This window comes from Rhincodon typus, chromosome 32 (genome assembly GCF_021869965.1).
Source record: "Rhincodon typus isolate 14 chromosome 32, sRhiTyp1.1, whole genome shotgun sequence".
Lineage (NCBI taxonomy): Eukaryota > Metazoa > Chordata > Chondrichthyes > Orectolobiformes > Rhincodontidae > Rhincodon > Rhincodon typus.
The window spans coordinates 10,342,819-10,370,099 of NC_063363.1; the positions used below are offsets into that span (position 1 = coordinate 10,342,819).

The 27,281-nt window shown below is 41.6% G+C and overlaps 1 protein-coding gene across 2 annotated transcripts in view; it reads left to right on the forward strand.

The window, feature by feature from the left end:
- The first annotated feature begins 1,667 nt into the window (after positions 1–1,667).
- sidt2 (SID1 transmembrane family, member 2) overlaps positions 1,668–27,281 on the forward strand; it is a 55,889-nt gene continuing 30,275 nt past the window's right edge. Inside the window, exons 1-9 of one of the 2 annotated variants that reach the window (XM_048615522.1) lie at positions 1,668–1,762; positions 6,019–6,102; positions 7,999–8,098; positions 8,988–9,053; positions 12,791–12,884; positions 14,910–14,965; positions 17,328–17,339; positions 22,319–22,390; positions 23,448–23,519. In XM_048615522.1, the coding sequence (XP_048471479.1) occupies positions 6,073–6,102; positions 7,999–8,098; positions 8,988–9,053; positions 12,791–12,884; positions 14,910–14,965; positions 17,328–17,339; positions 22,319–22,390; positions 23,448–23,519 (502 nt within the window). In that variant the 5' untranslated portion in view covers positions 1,668–1,762; positions 6,019–6,072. The remainder of the gene's footprint in view (positions 1,763–6,018; positions 6,103–7,998; positions 8,099–8,987; positions 9,054–12,790; positions 12,885–14,909; positions 14,966–17,327; positions 17,340–22,318; positions 22,391–23,447; positions 23,520–27,281) is intronic. The other variant, XM_048615521.1, reaches the window with a different exon arrangement.

Consider the following 27,281-nt stretch of genomic DNA (forward strand, 5'->3'; position numbering starts at 1 on the left):
GCTGTGTTCATCCAGCTCTACGCCTTGTTATCTCAGATTCTCCAGCATCTGCAGTTCCTACTATCTCTGAAAGTCATCCTTCTAATTGGTTTTCTACAGAAACATCAGGAAATAATGGCTCATGCTTTGAACAGCAAACTCACAGTGGGCTGGATGTGGTAATAGAAATACCTGATCTGTAACACAGCCATGATCTGGCAAACGGTGAAGATCTCAACTCTCATCTGATATTCTGATTCATTGCTACTGTCCTTCCTTTTCTGGTTGGGCGATTGTAGCATTATGGTAATGTCACTGGAGTAGTAATTCACATGCCTGGTGTCATGGGTTCAAATTGCAACTTGTGGATTTAAACTCTTAAGTTTTTTTTTAATATAGAATTCAAAGCTAGTCTCGGTAATAGTGAACATAAAACAGTAATTGATTGTCATAATAATCCATCTTGTTCATTAATGTCCTTCCCTGATCTGGCCCACATGTAACACCAAACTGACAGCAATGTGGCTGACTCTTAACTGCATTTAAGGGTATTAGGGATGGGCAATAACTGCTGGCCTTGTTAGCAATGCCCAGCCCAAATCCAATGAAAGAATAAAGTAAAAAGCATGTCGGAAGAAGCATAATTCTGGGCCCAAGTGGCAGAAACGACCATGAATCTTCCATTTCCTTATTTAAAAAATAGGTGGAGGCTCTTGTTTTAATTCTGCAATCATTATTTCAAATGTTTTTCTTTCTACCACAGAACTGCAGAACCATTCCAATTCAATGCGACACCAGCTCAACCTCAGGTAAGGGCTGATACTTGAAAATTGCTGCTCAGATTTCTTGCTGCATGGAGGATCTGTCATGCCCTTCAGCTCATTGCTTCGTTAAATGAAATGGATTGAGAAATGTTGTGTATAATATGGATATTGGTGTGAGAAGGCTCCAATCTCAAGACCATTGGCAGCCTGTCCCATGTTGTTACTCTCAGTCAGGGAGGTGGGAAATCTTCAGAGACAGAGGAAAGGATGGGTGATAGTGAGGAAGAGAAGACAAGGTGTGATGCTCAAATATCTTCAGTTACAGGTCAGGATGTATTATAGGGGTCGGCAACCCTTGTGAGAAACAGAAACAGTCATATCAGGTCCTTAGAGTTTGTCTCTATTCTTTCTTGAAGCTATTGACTGTCTTGCTGAGAGTGGGATTCATAGTCAAGAGGCTATTACTCACATGATGAGCACCGATAATGAGCACTGATTACCAAGCTCTCTGATTGAGGACATTGCAGCCACTCCAACACTGGCTTCATTCAGTGACTACACCATTATCATACTTGTGCTTGTGAAGAACTTTAGACATTTCCTTATGTTAATTTTCCTTTATAAATGTAAGCTATGTCTTACTATTGATGCACTGTGCAGTTCACAGGGGTCACTGGCTAGCTAGTGAGAGCAGAAAACCCAGTCGGTTTTCCTTTACCTAAGCCAGGACATTGAAAGGTATTGCAAAGACCTCATGCAGTCTGAGTTATGCCAGCCAGAGCATTAACGTTGTAAACTCTAGAGCACTCTCTATAATAGTAAGAATGCATGCCCAAGTGATGTTGCGTATGGGACCTTGGGATGAGCTGCTATGTAACTCTATTGACTCTCTCTCACACTCTCCCTGTTGCTTGTAGTACTTTAAGTACAAGTTTCCTGAAGGTGAGGACTCAGTAATAGTGAAGGTGACGTCCGATTCAGCATTTCCCTGTTCAGTCATCTCCATACAGGATGTCCTGGTAAGTAAAAAATAAATTGGAGATGCTTGTTTGGTATGTTGGGGACCTGTGAATGACAACCTACATCAGCTTTGGTTTTAGAGTTGAGACAAAAACATGAGGGTCATTCTAGATGCAAGTGAATGTGCCATTTAGGCTCCTTGAAGAGTGATTTATAACCTGAAGATCTCTTGGTCCATTGTAAACAAAGAAATTTCTTCAGGAAAGAGGCAACAACTAAAGTGCAAAAGAAAATATCAAATAACAATTTAATTTTCTACAATAGTTTTGTGTTGCTGCTAATTTCCCATGTATTTCATTTTTATTATTCACTCTTGGGATGAGAACTTTGCAGACAAGGCCAGCATTTATTGTTCATCTCAAACTGCCTTTTAGAAAAGAGTCACTTTCTTGAAACACTACGGTCCAAGTGGTGTGGATGCACCTGCTGTGTTGGTTTGATAGAACAGAGTGCATCGTTAGGCCATTTAAAAATTAATATTGCCTTGTATCTGGAATCACATGGATACCAAATAAAAACTTAAAAAACTGGATGCTCTGAATCAGGAAGAAAAACAAAGTTGCTGGAAAATATCAGCAGGTCTGGCAGCATCTGTGAAGAAAAAAATCAGAGTTAACATTTCGGGTCTGGTGACCCTTCCTCAGAAACATTAACTCTGATTATTTTCTTCACAGATGCTGCCAGACCTGCTGTGCTTTTCTAGCAACTTTGTTTTTATCACATGGATACCAGATGAGATAAAGATGGGTTAGTGTACCAGATGGATTTTTTAACACAATCCAGTTGTCTCATGATCATTACTAATGACACTAGCATTTTATTTCTAGGTTATTAATTGACTGAATTTAAATTCCTCCATTTGTTATAGAGACATAGAGATGTACAGCATGGAAACAGACCCTTCGGTCCAACTCGTCCATGCCAACCAGATATCTTAAATAAATCTAGTCCCATTTGCTAGCATCTGTCCCATATCCCCTCTAAACCCTTCCTATCCATCCAGATGCCTTTTAAATGTTGTAATTGTACCAGCCTCCGCCACTTCCTCTGGCAGCTCATTTCGTACACGCACCATCCTTTGCGTGAAAAAGTTTCCCCTTAGGTCCTTTTAAATCTTTCTCTTCTCACCTAAAACCTATTCCGTCTAGTTTTGGACTCCCCTACCCTTGGCTATTCACCCTATCCATGCCTCTCGTGATTTTATAAACTTCTCTAAGATTACCCTTCAGCCCCTGACGCTCCATGGAAAATAGCCCCAGCCTATTTAGTCTCTTCCAATAGCTCAAACCCTCCAACCCTGGCAACATTCTTGTAAATCTTTTCTGAACTCTTTCAAGTTTCACAGCATCCTTCCAAAAGCAGGGAGACCAGAACTGAATGTAATATTCCAAAAGTGGCCTAACTAATGTCCTGTATAGCCGCAACATGACCATCCAACTCCTACACTCAATGCACTGACCAATAAAGGCAAGCATACCAAATACTTTCTTCATTATCTTATCTACTTCTGACTCCACTTTCCAGCAACTATGAACCTGCACTTCAAGGTCTCTTTGTTCAGCAACACGCCCCAGGACCTTACCATTAAGTGTATAAGTCTTGCCCTGATTTGCCTTTCCAAAATGCAGCACCTCACGTTTATCTAAATTAAACTCCATCTGCCACTCCTTGGCCCATTGGCCCATCTAATCAAGATACTATTGTGCTCTGAGATAACCTTCTTCGCTGTCCACAACACCTCCAATTTTGGTGTCATCTGCAAACTTACTAACCATACCTGCTATGTTCACATCCAAATAGATCATTTATATGATTGACGAAAAGCAGTGGACCCAGCACTGATCCTTGTGACACACTGCTGATCACAGATCTCCAGTCTGAAAATCAACCCTCCACCACCACCCTCTGTCTTCTACCTTCTGACCCAAATAGCTAATTCTCCCTCTAACCCATGTGATGTGATCTTGCTAACCAGTCTACCATGAGACATACCTTGTCGAACAACTTACTGAAGTCCATAATAGATCACATCCACCACTCAGCCCTCATTAATCCTCTTTGTTACTTCTTCAAAAAACTCAATGAAGTTAGTGAGACATGATTTCCCATGCACAAAGCCATATTGACTATCGCTAATCAGTCCTTGCCTTTCCAAATACACATAAATCCTGTTCCTCGGGATTCCCTCCAACAACTTTCCCACCACCGATGTCAGGCTCACCAGCATATAGTTCCCTGGCTTTTCCTTACCACCTTTCTTAAATAGTGGCACCACATCAGCCAACCACCAGTCTTCCAGCACCTCACCTGTGGCTATCAATAGTACAAATTCCTCAGCAAGGAGCCCAGCAATTACTTCCTTAGCTTCAGGCAGAGTTCTAGGTTACAGCTAATCAGATCCTAGTGGTTAATCCATCTTTTTGCATTTTAAGCTGTTTACCACCTCCTCCTCTGTAATATGGACATTTTTCAAGATATCGCTATTTATTTCCCCACATTCTATATCTCACATAACCTTCTCCACAGTAAACACTAATGCAAAATACTCATTTGGTATCTACCTCATCTCCTGCGGTTCCACACATAGGTGGCTTTGCTGATCTTTAAGAGGTTCTATTCTCTTCCTAGTTACCCTTTTGTCCTTAATGCATTTGTAGAATCCCTTTGGATTCTCCTTAAGCCTTTGCCAAAGCGATCTTGTGTCCCCTTTTTGCCTTCTTGATTCCCTTCTTAAAGTATACTCCTACTGCCTTTAATCTCTTCTAGGGATTCAATCAGTCTCTGCTCTCTGTACCTGACATATGCTTCCTTTTTCTTGCTCAAAACCTCAATTTATCTAGTTATCCCTACACCTACCAGCCTTGCCCTTCACCCTAACAGGAACATTCTGTCTCTGGACTCTTATTATCTCACTTTTGAAGGCTTCCCATTTTCTGGCCGTCCCCTTACCTGCAAGCAACGCCCCCCCCACCCCCAACTCCAATCAATGTTTGAAAGTTCTTGCCTCATAACGTCAAAATTGGTCTTCCTCCGGTTTAGAACTTTAACTTTTAGATTCCGTCTATCCTTTTCCATCGCTATTTTAAAACTAATGGAATTATGGTCACTGACTGCAAAGTGCTCCCCCACTGACACCTCAGTCACCTGCCCTTGCAATAGCATTTTGTGCGGTAATGTTAACCACTTAAATACCATCCTACAGCCTCAACATCTGGGGTAGTGGAACACTTTGAGCTATGATAGCAACAAGGTCAACTTCATAGAATTTTATGTAAAACCAGCCTGAAGAAGGCTGTAGCCAGGGAGAAGTTATAAGAAAGATATTATTAAGCTGGAGAGTGTTCAAAAGAGATTTGCCACGACGTTGCTGGGTATGGAAGGTTTGAGTTATAAAGGAAGGCTGGATAGGCTGGGACATTTTTCACTGGAATGTAGGAGGTTGAGAGCCAACCTTTTAGAAGTTTATAAAATAATGAGGGCTATAGATAAAGTTAATGGTAGTTGTCTTTTCCCAAGGGTAGGGGATTTCAGGATTAGGGGGCGCATTTTAAAGGTGAGAGGAGAGAGATTTAAAAAAGACATGAGGGGCAAATTTTTTACACAGAGAGTGGTTTGTGTGTGGAATGAACTTCCTGAGGAAGTGTTGTATATGGGTACAATTACAATGTTTAAAAGACATTTGGCCAAGTACATGAATAGGAAAGGTTTCGAAAGATACGGGCCAGGAACAGGCAGGTGGGATTAGTTTAGTTTGGGATTATGTTCGGCATGAACTGGTTGAACTAAAGGATCTGTTTCTGTGCTGTTTGACTCGATGACACTATAACTGGGTCCATTTTGTTTAACCTCTTCGACTGGGGTGGTTCGCTGTTTTAGTCTAGCTCCCAATTGCATGTTGATCACCCAGTAGAACTAGTCTGTTTCTGAGAAACTCGTTTACCTTGTATCATCATAGCTATTCTTTTGAACAAACTTGGAGATGCAGTGTTGGGCTGGGATGGACAATGTCAGAAGTCACACGACACCAGGTTATAGTCCATCAGGTTTATTTGAAATCATGAGCTTTCAGAGCACCCGCTACTTCATCAGGTGAAGTGTCAGAGGATTCTTTATTGAGAGTTTACATGAGGAAAACATGAAGGATGCAAGGAACCTGTTAAAATTAAGAGATTGCCAAGAGGTGTGGACCTTCTGTGAATTTCATTTACACTGAGGACTTAATTACTTCTGTTCTTCACTGTCAATTTTCTTTCAGTGTCCGGTCAATGATTTGGATAATAATGTTGCATTTATTGGCACCTATCAAACAATGACTAAAAAAGCAGCAATTACTGTACAGGTAAGCTCAGCGTTGTATGTGCAAACTGTAGTCTGTACTAGAGATAACCAGTGCGTCTTCCATAGTGCCCATGTCAGCTTGGTATAATCATCAAACAAACTCACAGAATGGTTACAGTACAGAAGGAGGCCATCTGGCCCATCCTCTCTATGCTGGCCCTCAGCAGGAGTAATTTCTGTCGTGGCAGTCACCCCACACTTTCCTCATAGTCCTGAAAACGTTTCCTCTTGAGAAGTCTCTACTGGAAATATCAGTAAAATCCTAATTTTATGTTTGCTCACTAGTTTAATGAAGATGCTGAGTAGGAAAACAAGGTAGGCTGATCTTTGAAACAATAAAAACCCTTGCTCTTTTTGGTTAATCACACAGAATCTTTATCATTCACCAGCAGACCAGGCCTCACAGTCCTTCACTTAATTTGAATTAGTCAATGCAGTAGATCCCTCCTGAATATACTGAGGTCCCAACATTCCTTGCCTCTGAGTCAGAAGGTTGTGATCTGGAGTGTCACTCTTGTTCCTGAACAGATAGTTGAGACTGACATGACTGAAGGAGCTGCTGTAGATAAGCTGAATAGCAAGGGCCTTTTCCCTAGGGCAGGGGAATTCAAAACAAGGGGGCATATTTTTGAAGGTGAGAAGATAAAAATTTCAAAAGGACATGAGTGGCAACTTTTTACACAGAGAGTGGTTCGTATCTGGAATGAACTGCCAGACGAAGTGGTGGATACAGGCACAGTTACAACATTTAAAAGACATTTGGATAAGTACATGAATAGGAAAGGTTTGGAGGGATATGGGCCAAGCACAGGCAGATGGAACTAGTTTGGTTTGGGAACATAATCAGTGTGGACTTGTTGGACTGAAGGGTCTGTTTCCATGCTGTATGATGCTATGACTCTATCCTGTCAGAAATGCCACTTCTCGGATGAGTTGTTAACCAATGATCTGCCCATTGGGTTAGACCAATCTGAAGAAGATGGAAGTGTTGTTCCAGAGTCCCTGACTGATATTGTTCTTTCAATCCAAAAAAACAGAACTGCTCAAAATCAGGTTAATTCATCACCTAATACACCATTCAACTCATTTGCTGTTTGTAGGATCTTGATGTGCACACATGATGACAGTGACCATACTTCAAATGCTTCAATTGTTGTGAATTGCTTTGGGTGTTCTGAGTTTGAGATGTGAATATATAAATACAATCTTTGCCTCTTCCTATGAAAAAGAGACAACAAATGTGAGAGTATTTGTAGTTTGTAAAAGTCTAGCATTAGCAACCATTAATAGAACTCTATTCAAGGCTCTATGTTGTTGGATTTGATGATCTCCAATTAAGTTACATGCCTCATCTGTTTAGACGCCAGAGCAATAAACCCTGCTGAATGTAGTGCAAAATGAATTGGTTTGCAAGGTTTACACAAAACCTTGCTCCCCCTCTGAACATTTCAAATTTCATCCATTGAGCATGTTGAGACCTGAACCCTCTACGTTGCAAGAGAATTGCCCCTTTTGTTTCAAAACTCACCAGTCCGCAGGGATGGTTCAGCGTGTGTTCGGCTGAGTTCTGGGATCCACATGCTAAGTTCCTCAAGCCAACAAGGTGGCAAAGAGTCGAAGCTGAACACATTGGCACAGGGAGTGAGCAAAGCAGAAAGGGATGTGCACTGTGGGTTGTTGGCATCCACCCTCTGCACCAGCTTCATTCCTTTGGAGAACAGAAATTAGAGAGAAAGTGAGTGAGATCTGAAGGCCCAGCAGGAAAAGAGTATATTTCTGGGGAAAGAAGAGAGTAAAATGATATTTGAATGTTGTATCCAATGATTTATCCAGAACATACAGAGCCCCTTCCGAGAAAATGAGGTATTTATTATTCTTCTTTCTCACTTCCTGACAGAAGAAGGATTTCCCAAACAGCAGCTTTTATGTGGTGGTGGTAGTGAAGACGGAGGATGAGGCCTGTGGTGGAGCACTGCCTTTTTATCCATTAAAGCAAGGTATGATCAAGGCATCCATATCCACATTGCCTTCCCCTGTCATTGGTCAAGGGTATCAAAGAGTAAAATCCATAAAAAATAAGGAGACTCCTTACTCGCTGAAAGAAGATGGAGAAAAGCACATAGATTATCTTGATAGTTTGAAATACCATGAGAAAGGGTGTCTTATTAAACAAGTGAAGGGGACTCACACATTTGCTATGGTAGTGTTGTTGTTATGTCAGTAGATCATAGACTTGGGGTAACGATCTGAGTACAATGAGTTCAGATAAAGAAAAACCATTAAAACTTGGAAATAACTATCCTGACCCCTCTGTTTTAGGGTATGCAAGATGTGTTCAGGCCAGTTCCAACTTCTTATCCTTCTTTAAACTCAGATAATTAAACAAATCTGGAATAAAGTGGTAGCATCAGTCATGAATACTATTAAACTGCTGGATTGCTGTTAAAAAAAAAAATCTGGTTCAGTGTAAGGAAGGGAACCTGCTATCAGGCTTGTATGTGACTCCTGACCCACAACAATTTAGTTGCCCCTCACTGCCTTAAGGGTCAGTGATAATGTGGGAAAGTGGGAGTTGAGTTTCTGTATCCTCTAAAACGGCCTAGTTATTCCAACACGGGAGAGATAGGAGTCACTGTGGGTGTACCTGCAGCACACAATTGCAGTGTTTCCAGGCAGTTCACCAATGGGCCCACATCCCACCCATGAATAAAATCAACGCTCTGATTTGCAGGTGTGTTGGTAGGCTATTCAGCCCTTTGAGCCTATTCTGCCATCCATTATGTTATGGCAAATCCATATCCAAACCTCAGATTATCTATTATTGCTGCTCTTTAGGATACTTTGATACCGAGAGTTGAGTGTTACTTTCTTTTGGTCTCTCTTCAGATGAGCCTGTAGATCGAGGGAACCGGAGTAAGATTCTGAATGTGACCGTGATGCCTGCTGTGAATTGTAAGCAGTTCTGTTTGGAGTGCTTAACCTAGACTACAAAGCTCTGTCGCCAAACGCCTGTAATGTTACGAGTGTCAGTGGATTCTTATGGACCAGCTTTTTAATAATGTAAACTCTTAATGGTCAGAGCAAAGCAAGTGATACTGATAACGTGATTTGTCAGCACTTTGCAACTTCTCTTCCCTTCACCTCTTAGAATCAGCGGACACAGATGTTTTACAGCCATTTGGCCCATCATGTCTGTACTAGCACTCCAAGTGAGCAACTCACTTAATGCTAGTTCCTTGCTTTCTCCCTGTAACACTGCACATTCTTCCTTTTTGGATAACTGCATAACTTCATTTTGATGATTTCAATTGAACCTGCCTCCAGCACATTCTCAGGCGTGCATTTCAGATCCTAACCATTCATTGTGTGAAAAAGATGTTCCTCATATCACTTTCGCTTCTTTTCTGAATTGCTTTAAAATTGTCTAGCTTCTTGCTCCCATTGCATTCACAATCGGGAACAGTTTCTGTCTATCCATTCTGGACCAACCTCACATGATTTTGCATACCCCTGTCAAATAGGAGCAGAAGCAGACCATTCAGCCTCAAGAATAAACAATACTACAGATGGAAATCTCTTTAATTCGATAAGATTATGACTAACAGGCTTGTGTTTTAAATTTCACATTCCCATCTACCTTCAATGACCTATGATTCCTCTGCCTAACAAGAATCTATCAACCTCTGCCTTAAAAATATTAATGACTCCACCTCCACTGTTGTACAACTCTCAGAGAGACAAAAAAAATCTCCTCATCTCTGTCCTAAAATGGCAATCCCCTGCTTCTGGACTGAACGACAAGAGAAAACATCCTTTCCACGTCCATCTTCTCCAAAACATTGAGTATCTAATTCCCTTTGATTAAATCACCTCTCACTCTTCTAAACTTCAGTGGAAACAAGCTTAGCCTGTCCAACATATTCTCACGAGAAACTTACTCATTTCAAGCATCAGACTAGTAAACCTCCAATACATTTAGATCTTTCCTTAAATAAGGAGACAAAAACTGCATTCGCTATTCAAGATGTGGTCTCAGCAATGCCCTGTATAACTGAACTGTAAACATTCTCTCTTCCGTTCAATTCCTCTGGTAGTAAAGGAAAGCATCCAGTTACCCTTCTTGATTACATGCTGTGCTTGTATATTAACTTCTTCTGATCTCTCAATTTTCTTTCCTTCAAGGAAAACAGTTTTAAATGTCTCCTTGTGCTTCTTGTGTCTCTGAGCATTTGACAATTGCCCTGACTGACTGAGAGAGCTCACAGCTATTCACGGCTAGCCTGGCCAATCTTTCCTCATAAAACAGCATACCTGTTCCAGTTATTAGTCTGTTAAACTTTCTCTAAACTGCTTCGAATGCATTACATCCTTCCTTAAAAAAGTGCTGCACACATTATACCAGATGTGGTTTCACCAGTATCCTGTCTGACTGAAGCGTAACCTCTCTACTTTTCTGTTCAGTTCCCCTCACATTACATGCTTCCATTCTGTTAGCTTTGCCAGTTTTCTTGTTGCACCTGCATTCTAACATTTTGCACTTCATGCAGTAGGACACCAAGATCCCTCTGTATCTCAGAGCACTGCAATCCCTCACTCTTTAGCTAATATGCTTTCTTTTGTTCTTCCTGTTCAAATGGCCAATTTCACATCTTTTCAAATTATACTGCATTTTCCAGATCTTTGTCAACTCACGTATCTATATGTTTTTGAAACAAAAACAGAAGTCACTGGAAAAGCTCAGCATGTCTGGCAGCATGTATGAAGAGAAACCAGAGTTAACATTTCAGGTCCGGTGACCCTTCCTCGGAACTGTTCCGTGGAAGGGTCACCGGACCCGAAACATTAACTCTGATTTCTCTCCATAGATGCTGCCAGACCTGCTGAGCTTTTCCAACAACTTCTGCTTTTGTTTCTGATTTACAGCATCCGCAGTTCTTTCAGTTTTTATATCTTTTAGTAGTTTTCTTATGTTCCCTTCACAAATTACCTTCCTACCTATTACTTTGTATCATTAGCAGATTTGGCAACCATATCTTCAGTCAAGTCATTTTATAAACTGTAAACAGTGTAGATCCCTGCACCAATCTGGCATAATGCTTGTTAACATCTTGCTAAACTGCAAAAGACCCATGTTCACGTACATTCTGCTTCCTGTTAGTCTGTCAATCTTCTGTCCCAGCTAATACGCTACCCTGTACATAATGATCTTGTATTTTCTATGGTAACCTTTAATATGACACCTTATCTAATGCCTTCTGGAAATCTAAGTACAGTATAACTACTGGTTCCCCTTTATCCACAGCACATGTGACTTCCTCAAAGAATTCCAATTGATTGGTTAAACATGATTTGTTCTTCATAAAACCCCATGTTGGCTCTGCCTGATTACCTTGAACGGCGCAGGCTTGGAGGGCCGAAGTGCCTGTTCCTGTGCTATAATTTTCTTTGTTCGAATCTAAGTGCCCTGCAGTAACTGCTGTAAAAATAGCTTCTAACATTTCCCCTATGACAGTTGTTAAGCTAACTGGCCTGTAGTTTCTTGTTTCCTGTCTCCCTCCCTTTTTAAATAAAGGAATTAATTCACTATCTTCCAATCTAATGGGACTTTCCCTAAATTAGTGGTGTTTTGAAAAATTAAACTATCTCACTGGCCACTCGAGGATGACGACCATCAGGACCAGTGGACTTATCAGACCACAGCTGTAACAATTTTCTCAGTACCGTTTCTTTGGTGATTGTAATTTTCCTGATTTTATCCCTCCCTTCTATTTCCTCATTTATGTGCAGATAAGAACATGAAAGGACTATTATTCCAGCTACTACACAGCAAGTGAAGATAGCATTATTTAATAGAAACAGTTAGTTTATTTTACTCTTTGTGTGGCAAAATGGCTGTGTCAGTCCAATTGAAACTATTAAAAGCAGAAGGTTAGTGTCTGGAGACTGAGAGACCCACATCCCTCATTGTGCAATGTAGCATATTACAGCATGACATTGAGAAAAGCATTGGATTGGATTGTGGCCCACTGTTAAAAAAAAGTTAACAAATACGCACTGGGCTCCAGCCGCTCTTGAATTTATGTTTGTACTGAGCCATCCTGAGTTCTATGTCCTTTTGCATTAACTGCGAATTCTGTTGTTTAATGCGTAATGCTTTATCTCTGAGTCAGAGGCTTGTAGCTTCAAGTTCTACTTCCTGGAGTTGAGTATAAAAATCCACTCTGACCAGTTAATGCAGTCCTGGGAGAGTGCTGCACTATCAGAGAATTGTCTTTTGGATGGGGTGCTAAATGGAGATCTCATCTAGCCCCCTTCAAGTGAATGCATACATCCCATGACACTATTTTGATGTTGAACAGGAGAATTATTCTTGGTTTCCTGGTCAATATTCACTCCTCAATCAAGAGTGCAGAAACAGACTGTAAAGACATTGTGACAATGCCCTATGTGGGAGCCTGCTGTGCACAAATTGGCTGTATTACAACAGAGACTATACCTCAAAACACTTCAGTGGCTGTAAATCAGTTTGAGATGTTCATTAATCTTGAGATGCTGTATATATGTGCAAGTCATTACTTTTTTTTTGCTTTTCATTCATCAGAATGACATTGTACAAAATTTTTAGGGAATGTTGAACTGCAGGGCTCTTGTTAATTGAGTTTTTCTTCATTTTGCTTCCTCTTTGACAGCTGTGGCCTATATTAAAGGGACGTTGTTCAGTCTGGGAATTTTCCTGGCATTTTACCTGCTCACGTTGATCATCGCTTGCTGGGAGCACACTCGGTAAGGGGCTTTAGAACACTCCCTGCTGGCTTGGAGAACAATCAGCGTCATTTTCCCCACGAAGCTGCCTCAAACGGTTTTTCCAGACCTGAGAACACATATCAGTCTTTCAATCATTAAGAATAACTTTGCATCTATTCAAGATATTTCAGTTCCTTTCCACTATCTCAGTGTCCCTGCTCCTTGCTCCCTAAAATCTGTTATCAGGCAGAGATCCTTACTGAAGTAGTGTGTCTACTGTCACAAGTCAAGGGTAACACTGGCTGTCGTTATGATTCCCTGGTCTAGAATTTTGATGAGCCACACCCATTTACCAGGCATTGTGTTTGCATTTAAACCTGCAATATAGTGAGTGAGAAGATCGAAGTCATTAGGAACTGCAAAGTCATATCCATCTTATTGGTGTAGCCAAGAAAATGGACATGCAGGGCCATTGCATGAACTAGTCTTTTGGTCCTTTGTTTCAGAAACGTAATTCTTTGAAAGTTACGTCACGGGTAAACAGGGTGGTGAAGAAGGTGTTCAGTAGCTTGCCTTCATTGCCCAGACCACTGAGTAGAGGAGTTGGGAAGTCATGTTGAGGTTGTACAGGACGTTGGTGTGGCTTCTTCTGGAATACTGTGTACAGCTCTGGTCGCCCTGCTTATAGGAAGGATATTATTAAATTGGAGACGGTTCAGGAAAGATTTACCAGGACTGGAGGGTTTGATTTATAAGGAGAGGCTGGATAGGCTGACACTATATATAAATAAATGAGGCTGCGTACTTCCTAGAGGCTCCCTGTGATTTTGGTGAACATTAAACTAAACTATCGAAATTATCCCAAAGTAAAGCTAATACCTCTGAAACAAAAACAGGAAGTGCTGGAGGAACACAGCAGTTCTGGTAGCATCTGTAGAGAGGAAATCGAGTTAACATCTCGAGTCCTGCATTAACTCTGTTTCTCTCTCCATAGATGCTGCCAGACCAGCTGCGTTTCTCCAGCAATTTGTTTTTCTTTCAGATTTCCAGCATCCTCAATCCTTTGTTTTATTCTAAGACCTCTGACCGTGGAGCTGGAAGGAAGAAAGAGGATTGCACCCTGCTCCAGGGGCCACTGCTGTCTCACAACCAATTGGAACCCTACTCTTACCCCACCACAAACCACCTCTCAAACATCCTTTTTCTCTCAAATTGTTTTCCTCTTCCTGCTGTGAGTAGACCCCTGCTGCCATTGGAACTGCCGTCTGATAGAATGGAAACCTTTTTATTGGTGAACAGCCTGGAGTCCTATGTCCCCATGTCTCTACAGATACACTCCCTGTGTGTGTTCACATGTGGTGCCTTTGGAATGGGAAAGAGAAAATATTAGAGGATTCCCAAAAGTCTCAGAAAGGCATTTTAATGTCTGAGTGGATGACACTGTCCTACATTTTTAACAGGACGATTTCCCTTTTCACTAAAGGGTAAAGGTTTGACTTGGGCTGATATCCAGCCAGCAGTTTCAAGGAAGAGAAAATCAGGCTGTGTTTGAATTTGCAAGACAAAATATCTATCCCTTAATACCTGAGCAAGGTCTGCCTCAGTCGGTTAGTTGCCCCAGTTAGATGTTGTCCCAGTCAGTCTGGTTTACTAAGTGAATGTTAGTTTTTATATTTGTAGTGATTAGAATGAGGTTAGCCAGGTGGATATCATTGAGTGGGGGTTCCCTGATTGTTAATCTGGGCCAATCAGGGAGTCCTGGCTGACAGATACAAACAGGAGTCCCAGGGATTCCGGGGACTGCCTCAGTGCTGGCTGGTCCAAGTCCATGTCCTGTGCCCAGGCAAATAAAGAGTGACTTGGTGTTGGATACTGGCCACCCTGGAGTTATTTCAATATTATTAGTGTATTATTGGGTAAAGAGTGCTAGGAGATTGAAGCATCTTCAGCACATTAGTATCTTGTAGTCCAAAGACACTGTAAAGCTCACAGTAAACATTATTCCTCCTTTAAAATTAAGGACTTCTGATGCCTAATGATTGTTTTTCTTCCTGTTCCCTTCAGACAGCAAAAGAAGAGAGAGAAAATCGTAGGGAAAAGCATCTCGTCTGATCAGTGCGGTAACTAAGAAACTCCTTTTACTCTGTTTTGGAAAGAGAGAGTAGGCAGTTTCTCTTGTATTTTCTACATGTTTACATCCAGCAGATATTAATAGATAATCCTAAGGTACTTTTCCACACCTGTTGTCAGGTGACCATTTCCTACTCCAAAATGCCCAAGGACACCCGTGCAGATTTAACAACCTGTAGCTGCTCCATGTGCAGGATGAATTACAGGTGTACAGATGCGTTGTTAGCCTGGGTATCAGTGGGTTATGAATGCACATAATGAGCCAAGGTCAGCCTGATCCACCAGACAAAAAAAATCCCAAAAAACTGTGGATGCTGGAAATGAGAAACAAAAAACAGAAATTGCTGGGAAACCTCAGCAGGTCTAATGGTCCCCATTAGCAGCTATTGATTCTCCCAGGCTGACATTTACCCATTCCTTTGCCTGCCCAACTGCTGTCCTGTTTCTCAGGGTTCCATCTCTGCCTATCATTTACTCCTCCCCCATTCCCCCACCTCAGCTTCAGCATAAATACCAACCTTTTCCCAGCTACAGTCAGCACTCAGAAAGTGTCATTGGACCCGAAAAGTTAACTCTGTTTTCTATCCACAGATGCTGCCAGACCTGCTGAGTTTTTTCAACAGTTTCACTTTTTAGAACAGTGAATAAAACAGTACAGCACAGGAACGGGCCCTTCAGCCCATAATGTTGTGCCGAACATGACGTCAAATTAAACTAATCCCTTCTTCCTGCCCTTGGTCCATATCCCTCCATTCCTTGCATATCCGTGGCTTATCTAAAAGTCCCTTAAACACCCCTATCGTATCTGCCTCCACCACCACCCCTGGCAGCGTGTTCCAGACTCCTATCACTTTCTGTGTAACAAAACTTGACCCTCACATCATCTTTGAAATTTCCCCCTCTCACCTTAAATGCATGTCCCCTAGTATTAGACATTCCAACTCTGGGGAAAAAAAGATTCTGGTCGTCAACCCTATCTATGCATCTCATAATTTTGTAGACTTCTTTCAAATCTCCCCTCAGCCTCTGCCGCTCCAGAGAAAACAACCCAAGTTTTTCTAGCATCTCGTTACAGCTCATTTTGTTTCTGATCCATCCAGAGACTGTTTTATTTTGGAGGAAGTGAAACCTTTCCACACTGTCTTGGACTTCCACCTTTCCTTGCTGGACTGGGGGTTGTAGTGTTCTCCTGATTGACACATTGTCATTTTAGCTGAACCTGGGAATAGGGAAATACACATTGAAGGAGGCCGCTGTCCCACCTCTAGCCTGCTCCACCATTTAGTGAAGTTACGGTTGACCTTCAGATCAGGCCTACTTACCTGCCCTGTCCCTGTATCCCAGGATTCACGTTCTGTCAATTTCTGAGTTCTTTCGGGGAAAACATTCCAGAAGTTCACCGTGTGAAGAAATTCCTTTTCATCTCAGTCTAACTAGCCAACTCCTTTCCCTGAGGGTGTGACCTCAGAGACTTCAATAGTCAAAGGAGATGGTTTTTCAGTATCGATCCTATGAGGTCCTCTGAAAGTGTTAATCACAACACCTCACATTCATCGAAAGAGCAGAAAACATGGGACTATTTTGCCCAATCTCTCCTAAAAGGACAACTCAGTAATCAATCTAGTGAAGTTTTGTTGCATCCACTTTAAGGCAAGTGTATGAAAAGAGACCAAAGGGTTTTTTTTTTATTGTGGTGCAGTGGTAATGTCCCTACCTTTGGTTCAAAAGGTTAGGGTTCAAATCCAACCTGTGCTGGAAATGTTACATGGCATGTCCGAGCAAGTTGATACACAGATACATGGACAAGTGGAATTTTCACTGATCTTCTGCTGAGGTTACAATGGAAAGTCCTTGAGCAAATTCCATGCATTTGCCTCCAGGTTAATGTACAGCTGTCCAACCTGATGTCAAAATTTGGGCAATTCTCACTCACTTTGACATCAAGGATACACTAAACAGACAAATTGGTTTGGATAGACCATAATATACATGGTAAAGAATTGGAGACAAAAATAGCCCGTACAATGTAAATCGGGACTTTTTTTTTGCCTAAAGCCAATGCTTGGAATCTTTGGGAGTTTTGAGGGAAATGGAATAATCCCAGAAGCCCCATCCTTCCACCCAGAGGGGACATCTACTGCAAAAATAATATTTAAAAGACTGAATATTTCCGCTTCTGCATGAACTTTGCCATTTGGTGAGTCATGGTTTGTTTGCTTTTCATTTGCTTTCGCTATAGCTGATGACTAATTGCTGTTTGGTCTCTCCTCTTGGTGATTCTCAACAATAATTATATTCTTCTTTCCATTTTATTTCCTGGCTGCCGTTCTCTTATGGTTGCTATATATGCAGATCCGTTATTAGGTAAGATTCAGTTCACAATACCTTATGATAATGGGTAGTGGACTTTGGTTATCATGTCAGATTCACATCCAATCCAATTCCAAAGCAGTTCCCCCTGTCCATCAAGGATCTTTGTAGCAGCAAGTGAACCACGTTTGTGTGGAAGTAGTAGGAAGATGGAGCCCAATGCCAACCTCTCTCTTTTTATTACAACCAGCCTCATACCCCCAAGAAAAATGAAGGGAAAGCCAGTGCAGTTTATCCTGCAAACTGCAGGTAAATAGGATGTTAATAAGACACAAATCATGTCCCAAGGAGCAACAAGTGTGATTAGAAAAGCAATGTGGCTGCTAATCTGATCGGTTCTACTGAAGTTTACTGATCATTAAGACTAAATGGAACTGAAAGGATATGTTCTGATTACAGCTGGGAAGAAGGAAATGATATTACAAATGACTGATTGCCATAAACCCTGATTCTTCAAACTGAATTCCATTGTAGTTATTTGAATCAATGTTACTGTTTCCCTTGCTGACACCTGACCTCCACCACACCCTTTAATTTGCGTATTCAAACAAAACCTGCTTGTAATATGACCACATTATATTGAGACCTCAATGTCTCTTTTATATAATCATTATCAGTCAATAGTACTTCTTAATGTATCTGAATCTATATTGACTAAATATGTAAGGTTTTTTTAAAAAGTATATACATCTCTCTTTGCTCCTCCAGCACTCCTCTGGCTTCTTGTACATTCCTGAATTGTATCATTCTGTTAATGGTGACCGTGTCTCTAAGGCTGTAAGGTGCAAAATCCCAGCCCAAATCTCTCTGCCTCTTTTTCCATTTAAGATGCTCCTTAGAACCTACCCGTATTTTAAATCTTCAGGTCACCTTTCCTCATGTCTCGTTGTGTAGCTTGGTGTCAAACTTTGTTTAGTATTTGACCCAGTGAAGTGCTTTGGAACATTGCATTGTGTTCAAGGCCTTTTACAACTTCTTGTTGTGAACACCAAACTCCAATATTAAGTGAAATAAAAGGCTAGATAGACCCTACTACCTGTGTTAGCGGACAAACATGTAAATTGTTCAAATGGCTTCCTTCTGTCTTTTATTTTAATGTGCCCAGTTAATTTTACCCCTGAACAAAATAATGGAGAAATGAAAGTCACAAGAATATGTTAAGTGCATGTTTGCCAATACTGGAGACAGTCATTATGAGACTAGAAATTACTCAAGTAGTCCAAAGCTTTGGCCACATGCTATTATTTCATTTTCAACAATCTATTTCAGGAAGTTTCTGTACATTCCTTGTTCATCCGTCTAATGGAAACAAAGAGATAAATGAACTAAATTCTAATCATGTTAGAACAGCCCAGAGTGGTTTCCGTTTCTGATTTTCTGTTGACTGTTAGTGGTTTAAGTAAAATAATGGAGACCATTCTCAGACCAGATCAGTAGAATTGCCCATAATTCTTCACTAATTGACACAAAATTGACCGGTGTTGTCAAACAGGAATCCCAGAGTGAACAGTTCAGGAAGTAGAACGGCTCACACTGATGCATTGTAAATACTCTCTTGAGGCTAGAGTTAAGATGTGCTTTTCAGATAATGCGGAAGGAGCTTGATTTAATGGTTAGGACAATTTTATGGTCACGTGTAGCAAAAAAGAGATAAACAAAAGTTCCACTCGCCGTACTGGCTTTGCACAAAGAACAAGAGATCATCCTTGTACAGTTGAAATACTAAGCTTTTTAAGAGTTAGCTTGTGTTTCTTTTCATTCCTGCTTCATGAGATTGAAGTTGTATACCCCACTGTAACCCAATGTTGGTATTGACCCAGTCATGCTCACCCCATTCCTCCCCCTCCTGTTGCAGATCTGCCATGGAAATGGAGCTAATGAGCTCTCCAGTTGTTTTATTTTTCAAAAATGTTGCACCAACAAGAAAGGGCATTCTGTGTTCTGATTGCATTTAGTTTTTACAATGCCTTGCTCATGAGTTATGACTAAATGATGCCTTGGAGTCTGTCTGCGATAATGTCACTAAAGATTGCAGACATTAATAAATCTGCATTTAAATTCCTAATAAGACACTCATGCAACGCATGGACCAACGCCTTGATGAAGGTGATGGGAATACACATTACCGTTAAAATTCATCAAACTTCATGGAACAAATGGGAGTATGGGATCCATCGTTTCTGTACTTAGTAACTTAATGAAACACGTTTCTTCCCGACACTTGCTTACATGCTTATATAATGTATAGTGCTTATATTTAACAGAGGAGTAAGAAGGTATAAATAGATGCCAAAACAGATAGGGAAAGATGAGAAAGGGTGTCCAAAAATGTGGCCAAAGAGATGGGTTTTAAGGAGATAACAAGGTGGAGAGCTGGATGAACACAGCAGGCCAGGCAGCATCAGAGGAGTAGGAAAGCTGACGTTTCGGGTCTGGACCCTTCTTCAAAAAGATTTTCTGGGAGAATGGAACAAAGTCTTTACAGGAAGCAGGGTATAAGGATGTGTAGTCGAGGTAACTGTGGGATCAGGTGGGTTTATGGGGATATTGATGGCCAGCCTACTCCCCAGAAATGGAAACAGAGATGTCAAGGAAGGGAAGGGAGGAGTCAGGGATAGACCAGGTGAAAGTGAGGACAAGGTGGAAATTGGAAGTGAAATCGATGAACTTTTCCAATTCCGGACGCAAGAGGGAAGCAGCAGCAATGATATCATTGATATTTCGGAGAAAGAATTGTGGGTGGGGACCGGAGTAGGACTGGAACAAGGAATGTTCCACATACCCCACAAAGAGACAGGCATAACTGGGGCCAATGCGGGTACCCATGGCAACCCCTCTCACCTGAAGAAAATGAGAGGAGTTAAAAGGAAAGTTGTTCAGGGTGAGGACAAGCTCGGCCACGCAGAGGAAGGTGGTGGTTGAATGGGCATGGTTCAGGCCTTTGTTCCAGGAAGAAGCGGGAAGCCCTGAGACCATCCTGATGGGGGATAGACATGTTCATGGTAAAGAGGAGGCGGCTAGAGACCACGAACTGGAAATTTTGAAACTGGCATAAAGCGATGGAATATTGTATTGATTTCCCAGCCTTGCAGTCACACATGGTTGGTAATCTTGTAGTGTCTCTTGTCGCTGAATCTGTGTTAAATCTCGCTATGTCTTTATAATTAATTGATTGGAAGCATTGAATTAGTTGATGGTGCTGATGGGCCTCATATGGACCTACACAGGTTCCTCGCTCTGATGTATCCTGGAAGAATCACAATATCCCATTCACTGGCCAATTAAATCACAAGATAAGAAACTCATTGTCTTAATGCACAGCCAAAGCAGATCACATGCTAATAGTTAATCCAGCAGTTGCAATGAGTGGGTGGTGTTAGAACTCTGGAAGGAAAACTATATGAGTATAAGAAATAGGAACAGGAGTAGGCTGTTGACCCATTGAGTCTGCTCCATCATTTAACAGGATCATGGCCGATCCAACATTCCTCGCGTCCACCTTCCAGCGTTTTTCCCGTAATCCTTCATTCCTGTACTGATCAAGAATCTATTTATCTCAACTTTAAGTAGAGAAGAATTCCGCCCCACACCCCTACAGCTCTCTGTTGCAAGGAATTCCAAATGCTCAGAACCCTCTGAGAGAAGAAAATCCTCCTCATCTCAACCTTAAATTGGTGGCCCTTTAATCTGAGACTATGCCTTCTGGTCCTAGACTCTCTCATAAGCGGAATGTCCTCTCACTGCAAAACGCTAGAACCTGAGAGAATTTTGAGAGTATATGGACATGGACACATGAAGAAGATAGATTGGTCCTTACCTCACGTATCTATTAGTCAGAGGCTGGTATATCAGTGAGAACCATTTATAGGAACTTTTTAGTATTAATGAATTATTTTAATGCCTAAGTCTGATGACAGTTCTTGACTTTGTCTGCTCTTCAGCCAGTCAAGCACAAACTCATAGTGTGGCATCAAGCCACATAATAAAAGAAAATTGGCCTCAGTAGCACCAAACAAGCATGGGTGAACCAGGATCCCGTCTCACACCACCATTAAACGTCTTTTTCCAGAGAAGCGACTGGAAAAGTGACTTGGCTCAGGTGAAGGGCAAATTGCTGATTCACTGTCACTAGTTCATGCCAAAAGTGAAGACACTTTCATCACTGACATCTTCTCAACCTTTAGACAGAAGAAACCTTCATGTTGTCAGTTTCATTTGTTCATGGGACATGGATGTTGCTGGTTAGCCCAACATTTATTGCCCATTCCAGAGGGGAATTAAGAATCAACCATGTTGCTGTAGGTCTGGAATCACATGTAGTGAGTTATATGCTTTTCTTTAGTGACCCAGGGCAGGTGCAGCTGGCCACAACCACTGTGAGATGTATGATGTTAAACCTGTACAAAATACTTGTTCAGCATCAACAAGAATATCATGTCCACTTGCGGGACGGCATTTTAGGAAGGCTGTGAAGGCATCAGAGAGGGTGCAGAACAAATAATCATGAGGATTGTTCAGTCATTTAAAAGGGTTGAAAGAAGTAGGGACTTCTTTGGGAAGAGAAGGTTGCAAAGAGATATGATTGAGGTATTCAAGTTCATGAGGAGCATGGACAGAGTAGATAGGGAGAGATTGTCTCCTTTGGTGGATGTATTGAGAACCAGACGGCACCAATTCAAGTTAATTGCCAAAAGAAGTAAAGGTGATGTGAAAAGAAACTTTTCACACAGCGGATAGTTAGGATCTGAAATGCACTGTGTGAGAATTTAGTGGAGGCAAGTTTAGTCGAGGCTTTCACAATAAAATTGCATCATAATCTGAAAAGGAAACATTTGTAAAATTACAGAGAAAAAAAGGTAGATAAGTGATACTAGGAGATTTCTTCCTACAGAGGATCAGCAGAGAATGGCCTCCTCTTTGCTATAACCATTCTATGATTCATTGTTTAAAGTTGAATGTCTATTCATTTTCAGCTGGTAGTTACACCCCCCAGAGCCCTGACCTCTACACTGGAAGCTCAGCGTGTCAAAGCTATGGCTCCTTTGGTAAGACCGGCTATTAATAATGTATTAGAGCTAATGTGAAACATATTAGAAATGACTTGGAGGGGCGTTCTGCTCCCACAGCAATATCTCACTTAATGTCACTGTGTCAGACATGGAGGTTAGAATGCCTGATTTTGAATGTGTTCAGTTTTCCAATCACCAAAATGGCTGACTTTCCAATCCTTGTTCCCTTCATCCTGTGCCCATTGGAGAAGAGTCTTCAAGAAATGATATTTTTTAAAATATAAAAATCATCCTTGGGATGTGAGCTTCGTTGTCAAAGCCACCATTTCTTGTCCTTCCCAAATTCCCTTGGGATTTGGTAGTTAGCCTTTCTCCTTAAGAGTATTCTTAGTTGTAAATTGCTACAACTGAGCACCTTGTTAGGCCCAACTTCAGACAGCAGTCAAGAGTCAGCCATGTTTGTATGTGGAAACAGAATTGCATGAAGGTTAGATTGGGTAAGGACAGAAGATTCCTTTCCCTAAAGTGAATCAGTTTGTTTCATTTTCATTTATTTTTGATACCATCTCTTTGCTTCCATTTTGAATTAAATAGGACATGACATGATTTAAATCATATCTGCCAGGTGATTACCCCGGGCCTCTGGATTATGAGTCCAGTAACTAACATAATCCTACTATATTTATAATATCCAAACCTTATCGTAAATGCTACCAGTTTCTATTGAGCAACTTCAAATGTCTCCCTTATTCTGTTGAAATCAGGTTGTACAGTAGATGATTAGCTCTTTGACAACTTCACTGACATTTTCCTCAGGACCCAGAAATACTGGACTCTCCCACTGAGAGATAGTAAAGCCTCAATGCTGGTACTCCTACTCACTGAGACCCAGATCAGGAGGAACGGGGTTAGTTACTAAGGTTAGTTACATGAGTATCATATAAATAGCTTACTGTTTTGATGGGATTAGGTGAAGAGGTTGGGAGAAAGGCTTGTGGAAATCAGCATGGACCTGTTGGGCCAAATGGCCTGTATAGTAAATATGTGTGATACTTTATAACTCTAAGAGGCTTGTCTTCATTTGTTTTTGCAGAGAATGGTTCCATTCTTGGATCTGAAGCAATCACAGATAGCATGGAGTCAGATTCCACCTATGGTTACATGGGTAAGGCATTAACTCAAATTGCCATTTATCATCGCATCTCAGCACACAATCCAGCTCTTAGAGTTTGAGCCAGGATATTTCATTGAGCATTCTTAAAGGCTGAATGGCCCACTCCTGCTCCTATTATGTCTCTCAATTTCTTGGACACTGATGTTAGCAAAAACTGATGGGAAATAATGGGCCCTTAAAAAAATGATGTGCTTTCCCATTGTTTGAATACTTTTGGATTAATATTTACAGAAATATTGGAAATTTCGGATCAAGGCAGTTTGACTTGACAGGAGGTCATGTGATTGCAATTCTCCAGGAGAATATCCAACCAGAGCTGGCAAGTCAGGATGACACACACATGTTGACAGTGTAAGCTGCTGTAGCAAATGTTGGTCAATGAAAAATTCCACCACATCAACTCTAGAGAAGAGGCCACTGTAATATTTTGTTTATTATTTTAAATGATCTACTTCTATCACCAGTTTATTTGCAGCTGAATAGGAACCACCATGGAGTATACAAACTGTGTCCTCTGTGTATCTGTGACTGTTTGCACCACTCCTGGGATAAGTGCATTAGCCCCCGGGGTAGCAGAAATGAAATCATTCATTCCCTCGTTTAGTTTTTGATTGAGGAGCTAAATTGACTGACAGGTTGGTTTAGATGAGGAAGAAGTGATTAGGGCAGGAGCAAGGGACAGATCTGGCAGCATCTGTGGAGAGAGAAAGAGAGTTAATGTTTACAGTCCAGTAAGATTCTTCTTCAGAGGGGTTGTGCTTTATGGGTTTCAGAAGACGGGTTCAGCAATGTGTGCACTAACCCCTCAGACCAAGGCTGGCGCTTGTTCACATCAGGGACCCGAGGATGGAGTTTCTTTCATGGGGAGGCATAGGGTGGCATGGTGACTCAATGGTTAGCACTGCTGCCTCACAGCGCCAGGGACCCAGATTCAATTCCACCCTTGGGCCACTGTCTGTGTGGAGTTTACACATTCTCCCTGTGTCTGTGTGGCTTTCCTCCCACAGTCCAAAGATGTGCAGGTTAGGGTGGATTGGCCAGGCTGAATTGCTCCATAGTCCAGGAATGTGCAGGCTAGATGGATTTGCCGTGGGGAACACAGGGTTGCAGGCATAGAGTAGAGGTTGGTCTAGGTGGGATACTCTTTTGGAGGGTCAGTGTGGAATTGCTGGGCCAAATGGCCTGCTTCCACACTGTAGGGTTTCTATAATCCTGTTGCACTGTAGCTACCGCACAGTCTATCTGACCAGGAAATGTTCAGTTACGCATAATCAGAAGGATTTACAGATTGATAACCAACCTGTTTGACCATATCATGATGTGCTTTCAGTAGTCATCAAGTCCTACAATGCCATGTACTAGCCACAAGATCTCCTATTAGTACTGAGGTAGAGAAGGAGACATAGTAAGAATTCGGCCTGGAAAACACATTCTGGCCACTGGAGTGTGGTTGTCAGAGTTAGTAGAACATATAGGGGTGACATGGTGGCTCAGTGGTTAGCACCGCTGTCTCACAGCACCAGGGACCTGGATTCAATTCCACCCTCAGTCTGTGTGGTGTTTGCACATTTGCCCCATGTCTGACTGGGTTTCCTCACAGTCCAAAGATGTGCAGGGTAGGTGGATTGGCCATGCTAAATTGCCCAGGGATGTTTAGGTTAAGTGGGTTAGATATGGGAAATGCAGGGGTAGGGGACGGGGACTGCGTCTGGGTGGGATGCTCTTCAGAGGGGTGGTGTGGACTTGTTGGGCCAAATGGCCTATTTCCACAGTGTAGGGGTTGTATGAGGAGATTTGATTAAAACCATTTGACCTACAATCAAGTTATTAATTTGTCTGGATCCAAGGATGTGCCCAGGTGACTCTCATTACAACTTACTGTTTAACTTTCCTTAAAACTGCTTTTTACTCAACAGGGCAAGACCAGTTCAAACAGCAGAGCTTCTGTATTCGTCTGAGAGGTTTCGATATTGGTAGTGTTTCTATAAGAGTATAAACAGTTCTTTTCTGTAAAAAGAATCGTGAGAGAATCAATGTACAGTGATGATTTGATCAACATGCCCTTGATTTTTCAATCCCATTGTCATGTGTTGAAGCACAAACTTAGCAGTTTCATGTGAGGAATAATTGGCAGTTTTTTTTGGGAGTTACTTATTCATTTTACAGTAAAATCAGTTTGGGATACACTTTTGTATCCAGCCCTGGTTTCTGTAGGGTTTGAGGCTGGGTTTAAAATAATGCTGATTAGCTGGACTTTGAAAGGCAGGGATAAGACAGATTGAAATCAGCCACGGTACCACGTTTGATGGTTAGCCCCCTCCCACCAACACCCCCCCGCAACCCCCAACCCCCAAACCCCATTCCTGTGGAAAGTGCATGGACAGTGCACAAGGCTAAAGAATGATGTTCCCCAGAGATGAAGTGCTCACTGTCTGTTTATAGATGCTAGTGAGTTACCTCTGCCTGGAAGTGGGATCCAACAAGTAAATATCAGTGGCTTCACGAGGTACGAATATTTGAGGGAGGGGAGGAGGTATTGATGGGGAGGGGGTGGAAGAAACTAAAGTAAACGCCATATGAACTTTATCGGTGAGTCCGCCTGTGTGGTACCAGCTGATCTGGGGTGATATTGATTCATGTAATATTGAACTTGCTAAGTCTGTGCACCCAATACTGACTGTGATTTCAAATCGTTTTATCACAAAAATGCACTAAATCTTGCAGATCCTCTGTGTCATGCTCTCATTGGGAACTGACTAAATTAGTTGAGAATGTGTTTGCGGATTATGTAATTAATGGCATCAAGGTTTAAGAAGAGAATTCACAAAATTGTTAGCTGCAGTGAAGGAGTCAAATCCCAGGGGTGGAGGTGAAAATGACGCTGTTACTGCTACCAACAGTTGGAACCTCTCCCTTATGGGTAGATGGTTACTGTGAACGCTATAAACTGATTTCAGTCGCTTGTAAGTTTCTGAGAGTGAAGCAGTTAAGGAAGATCGTGAGAAACAAAACAACTCAAGCTGAGCTTTGAGCTTTCATTTCAATGATAAAACACCTTTATGTGAGCCAGGGCAACTAATATCATTTTAAAGACATTTTCCTTCTCTTTCTCTTTCTCCCTCTCTCTCACTCTCTCTATCTGTCTTTATCTCTCTGTATTTCTCTCTCATGTCTCTCTCCATCTCTCTTTCTCTCTGTCTTTCTCTCTTTCTCCCCCTGACTCTCTCTCTCTGCCTATATCCCTTCATGTTCAAGTAAGCCCAAACCCCTTTTAAATGTAACAGCTGATTTGGATTGATTGATCTGATCCATCCAAATGGTATGACTTACTTGGGCAAATGGGCTCATCTTGTTCTTAAAAACAGTTACTTTAAAGGATTTTAAAATTATATATTAGAGGTTATAGTCTATCTGACAGTATGATAGTGATGTACTGCTGTCTTTCCAAAGATTCAGAGTACAACGTGATCTTGATCAGATGGGCAAATGAACCGAGGAGTGGCAGATGGAGTTTAATTTACATAAATGTGAGATGCTGCACTTTGGAAAGGCAAATCAGGGCAGGACCTATACACTTAATGGTAAGATCCTGGGGAGTGTTGCCAAACAAAGAGACCTTGGAGTGCAGGTTCATAGTTCCTTGAAAGTGGAATCACAGACAGGATAGTGAAAAAGGTGAAAAGGGCGTCTGGTACGCTTGCCTTTATTGATCAGGGCATTGAGTATAAGAGTTGGGAGGTCATGTTGCAGCTG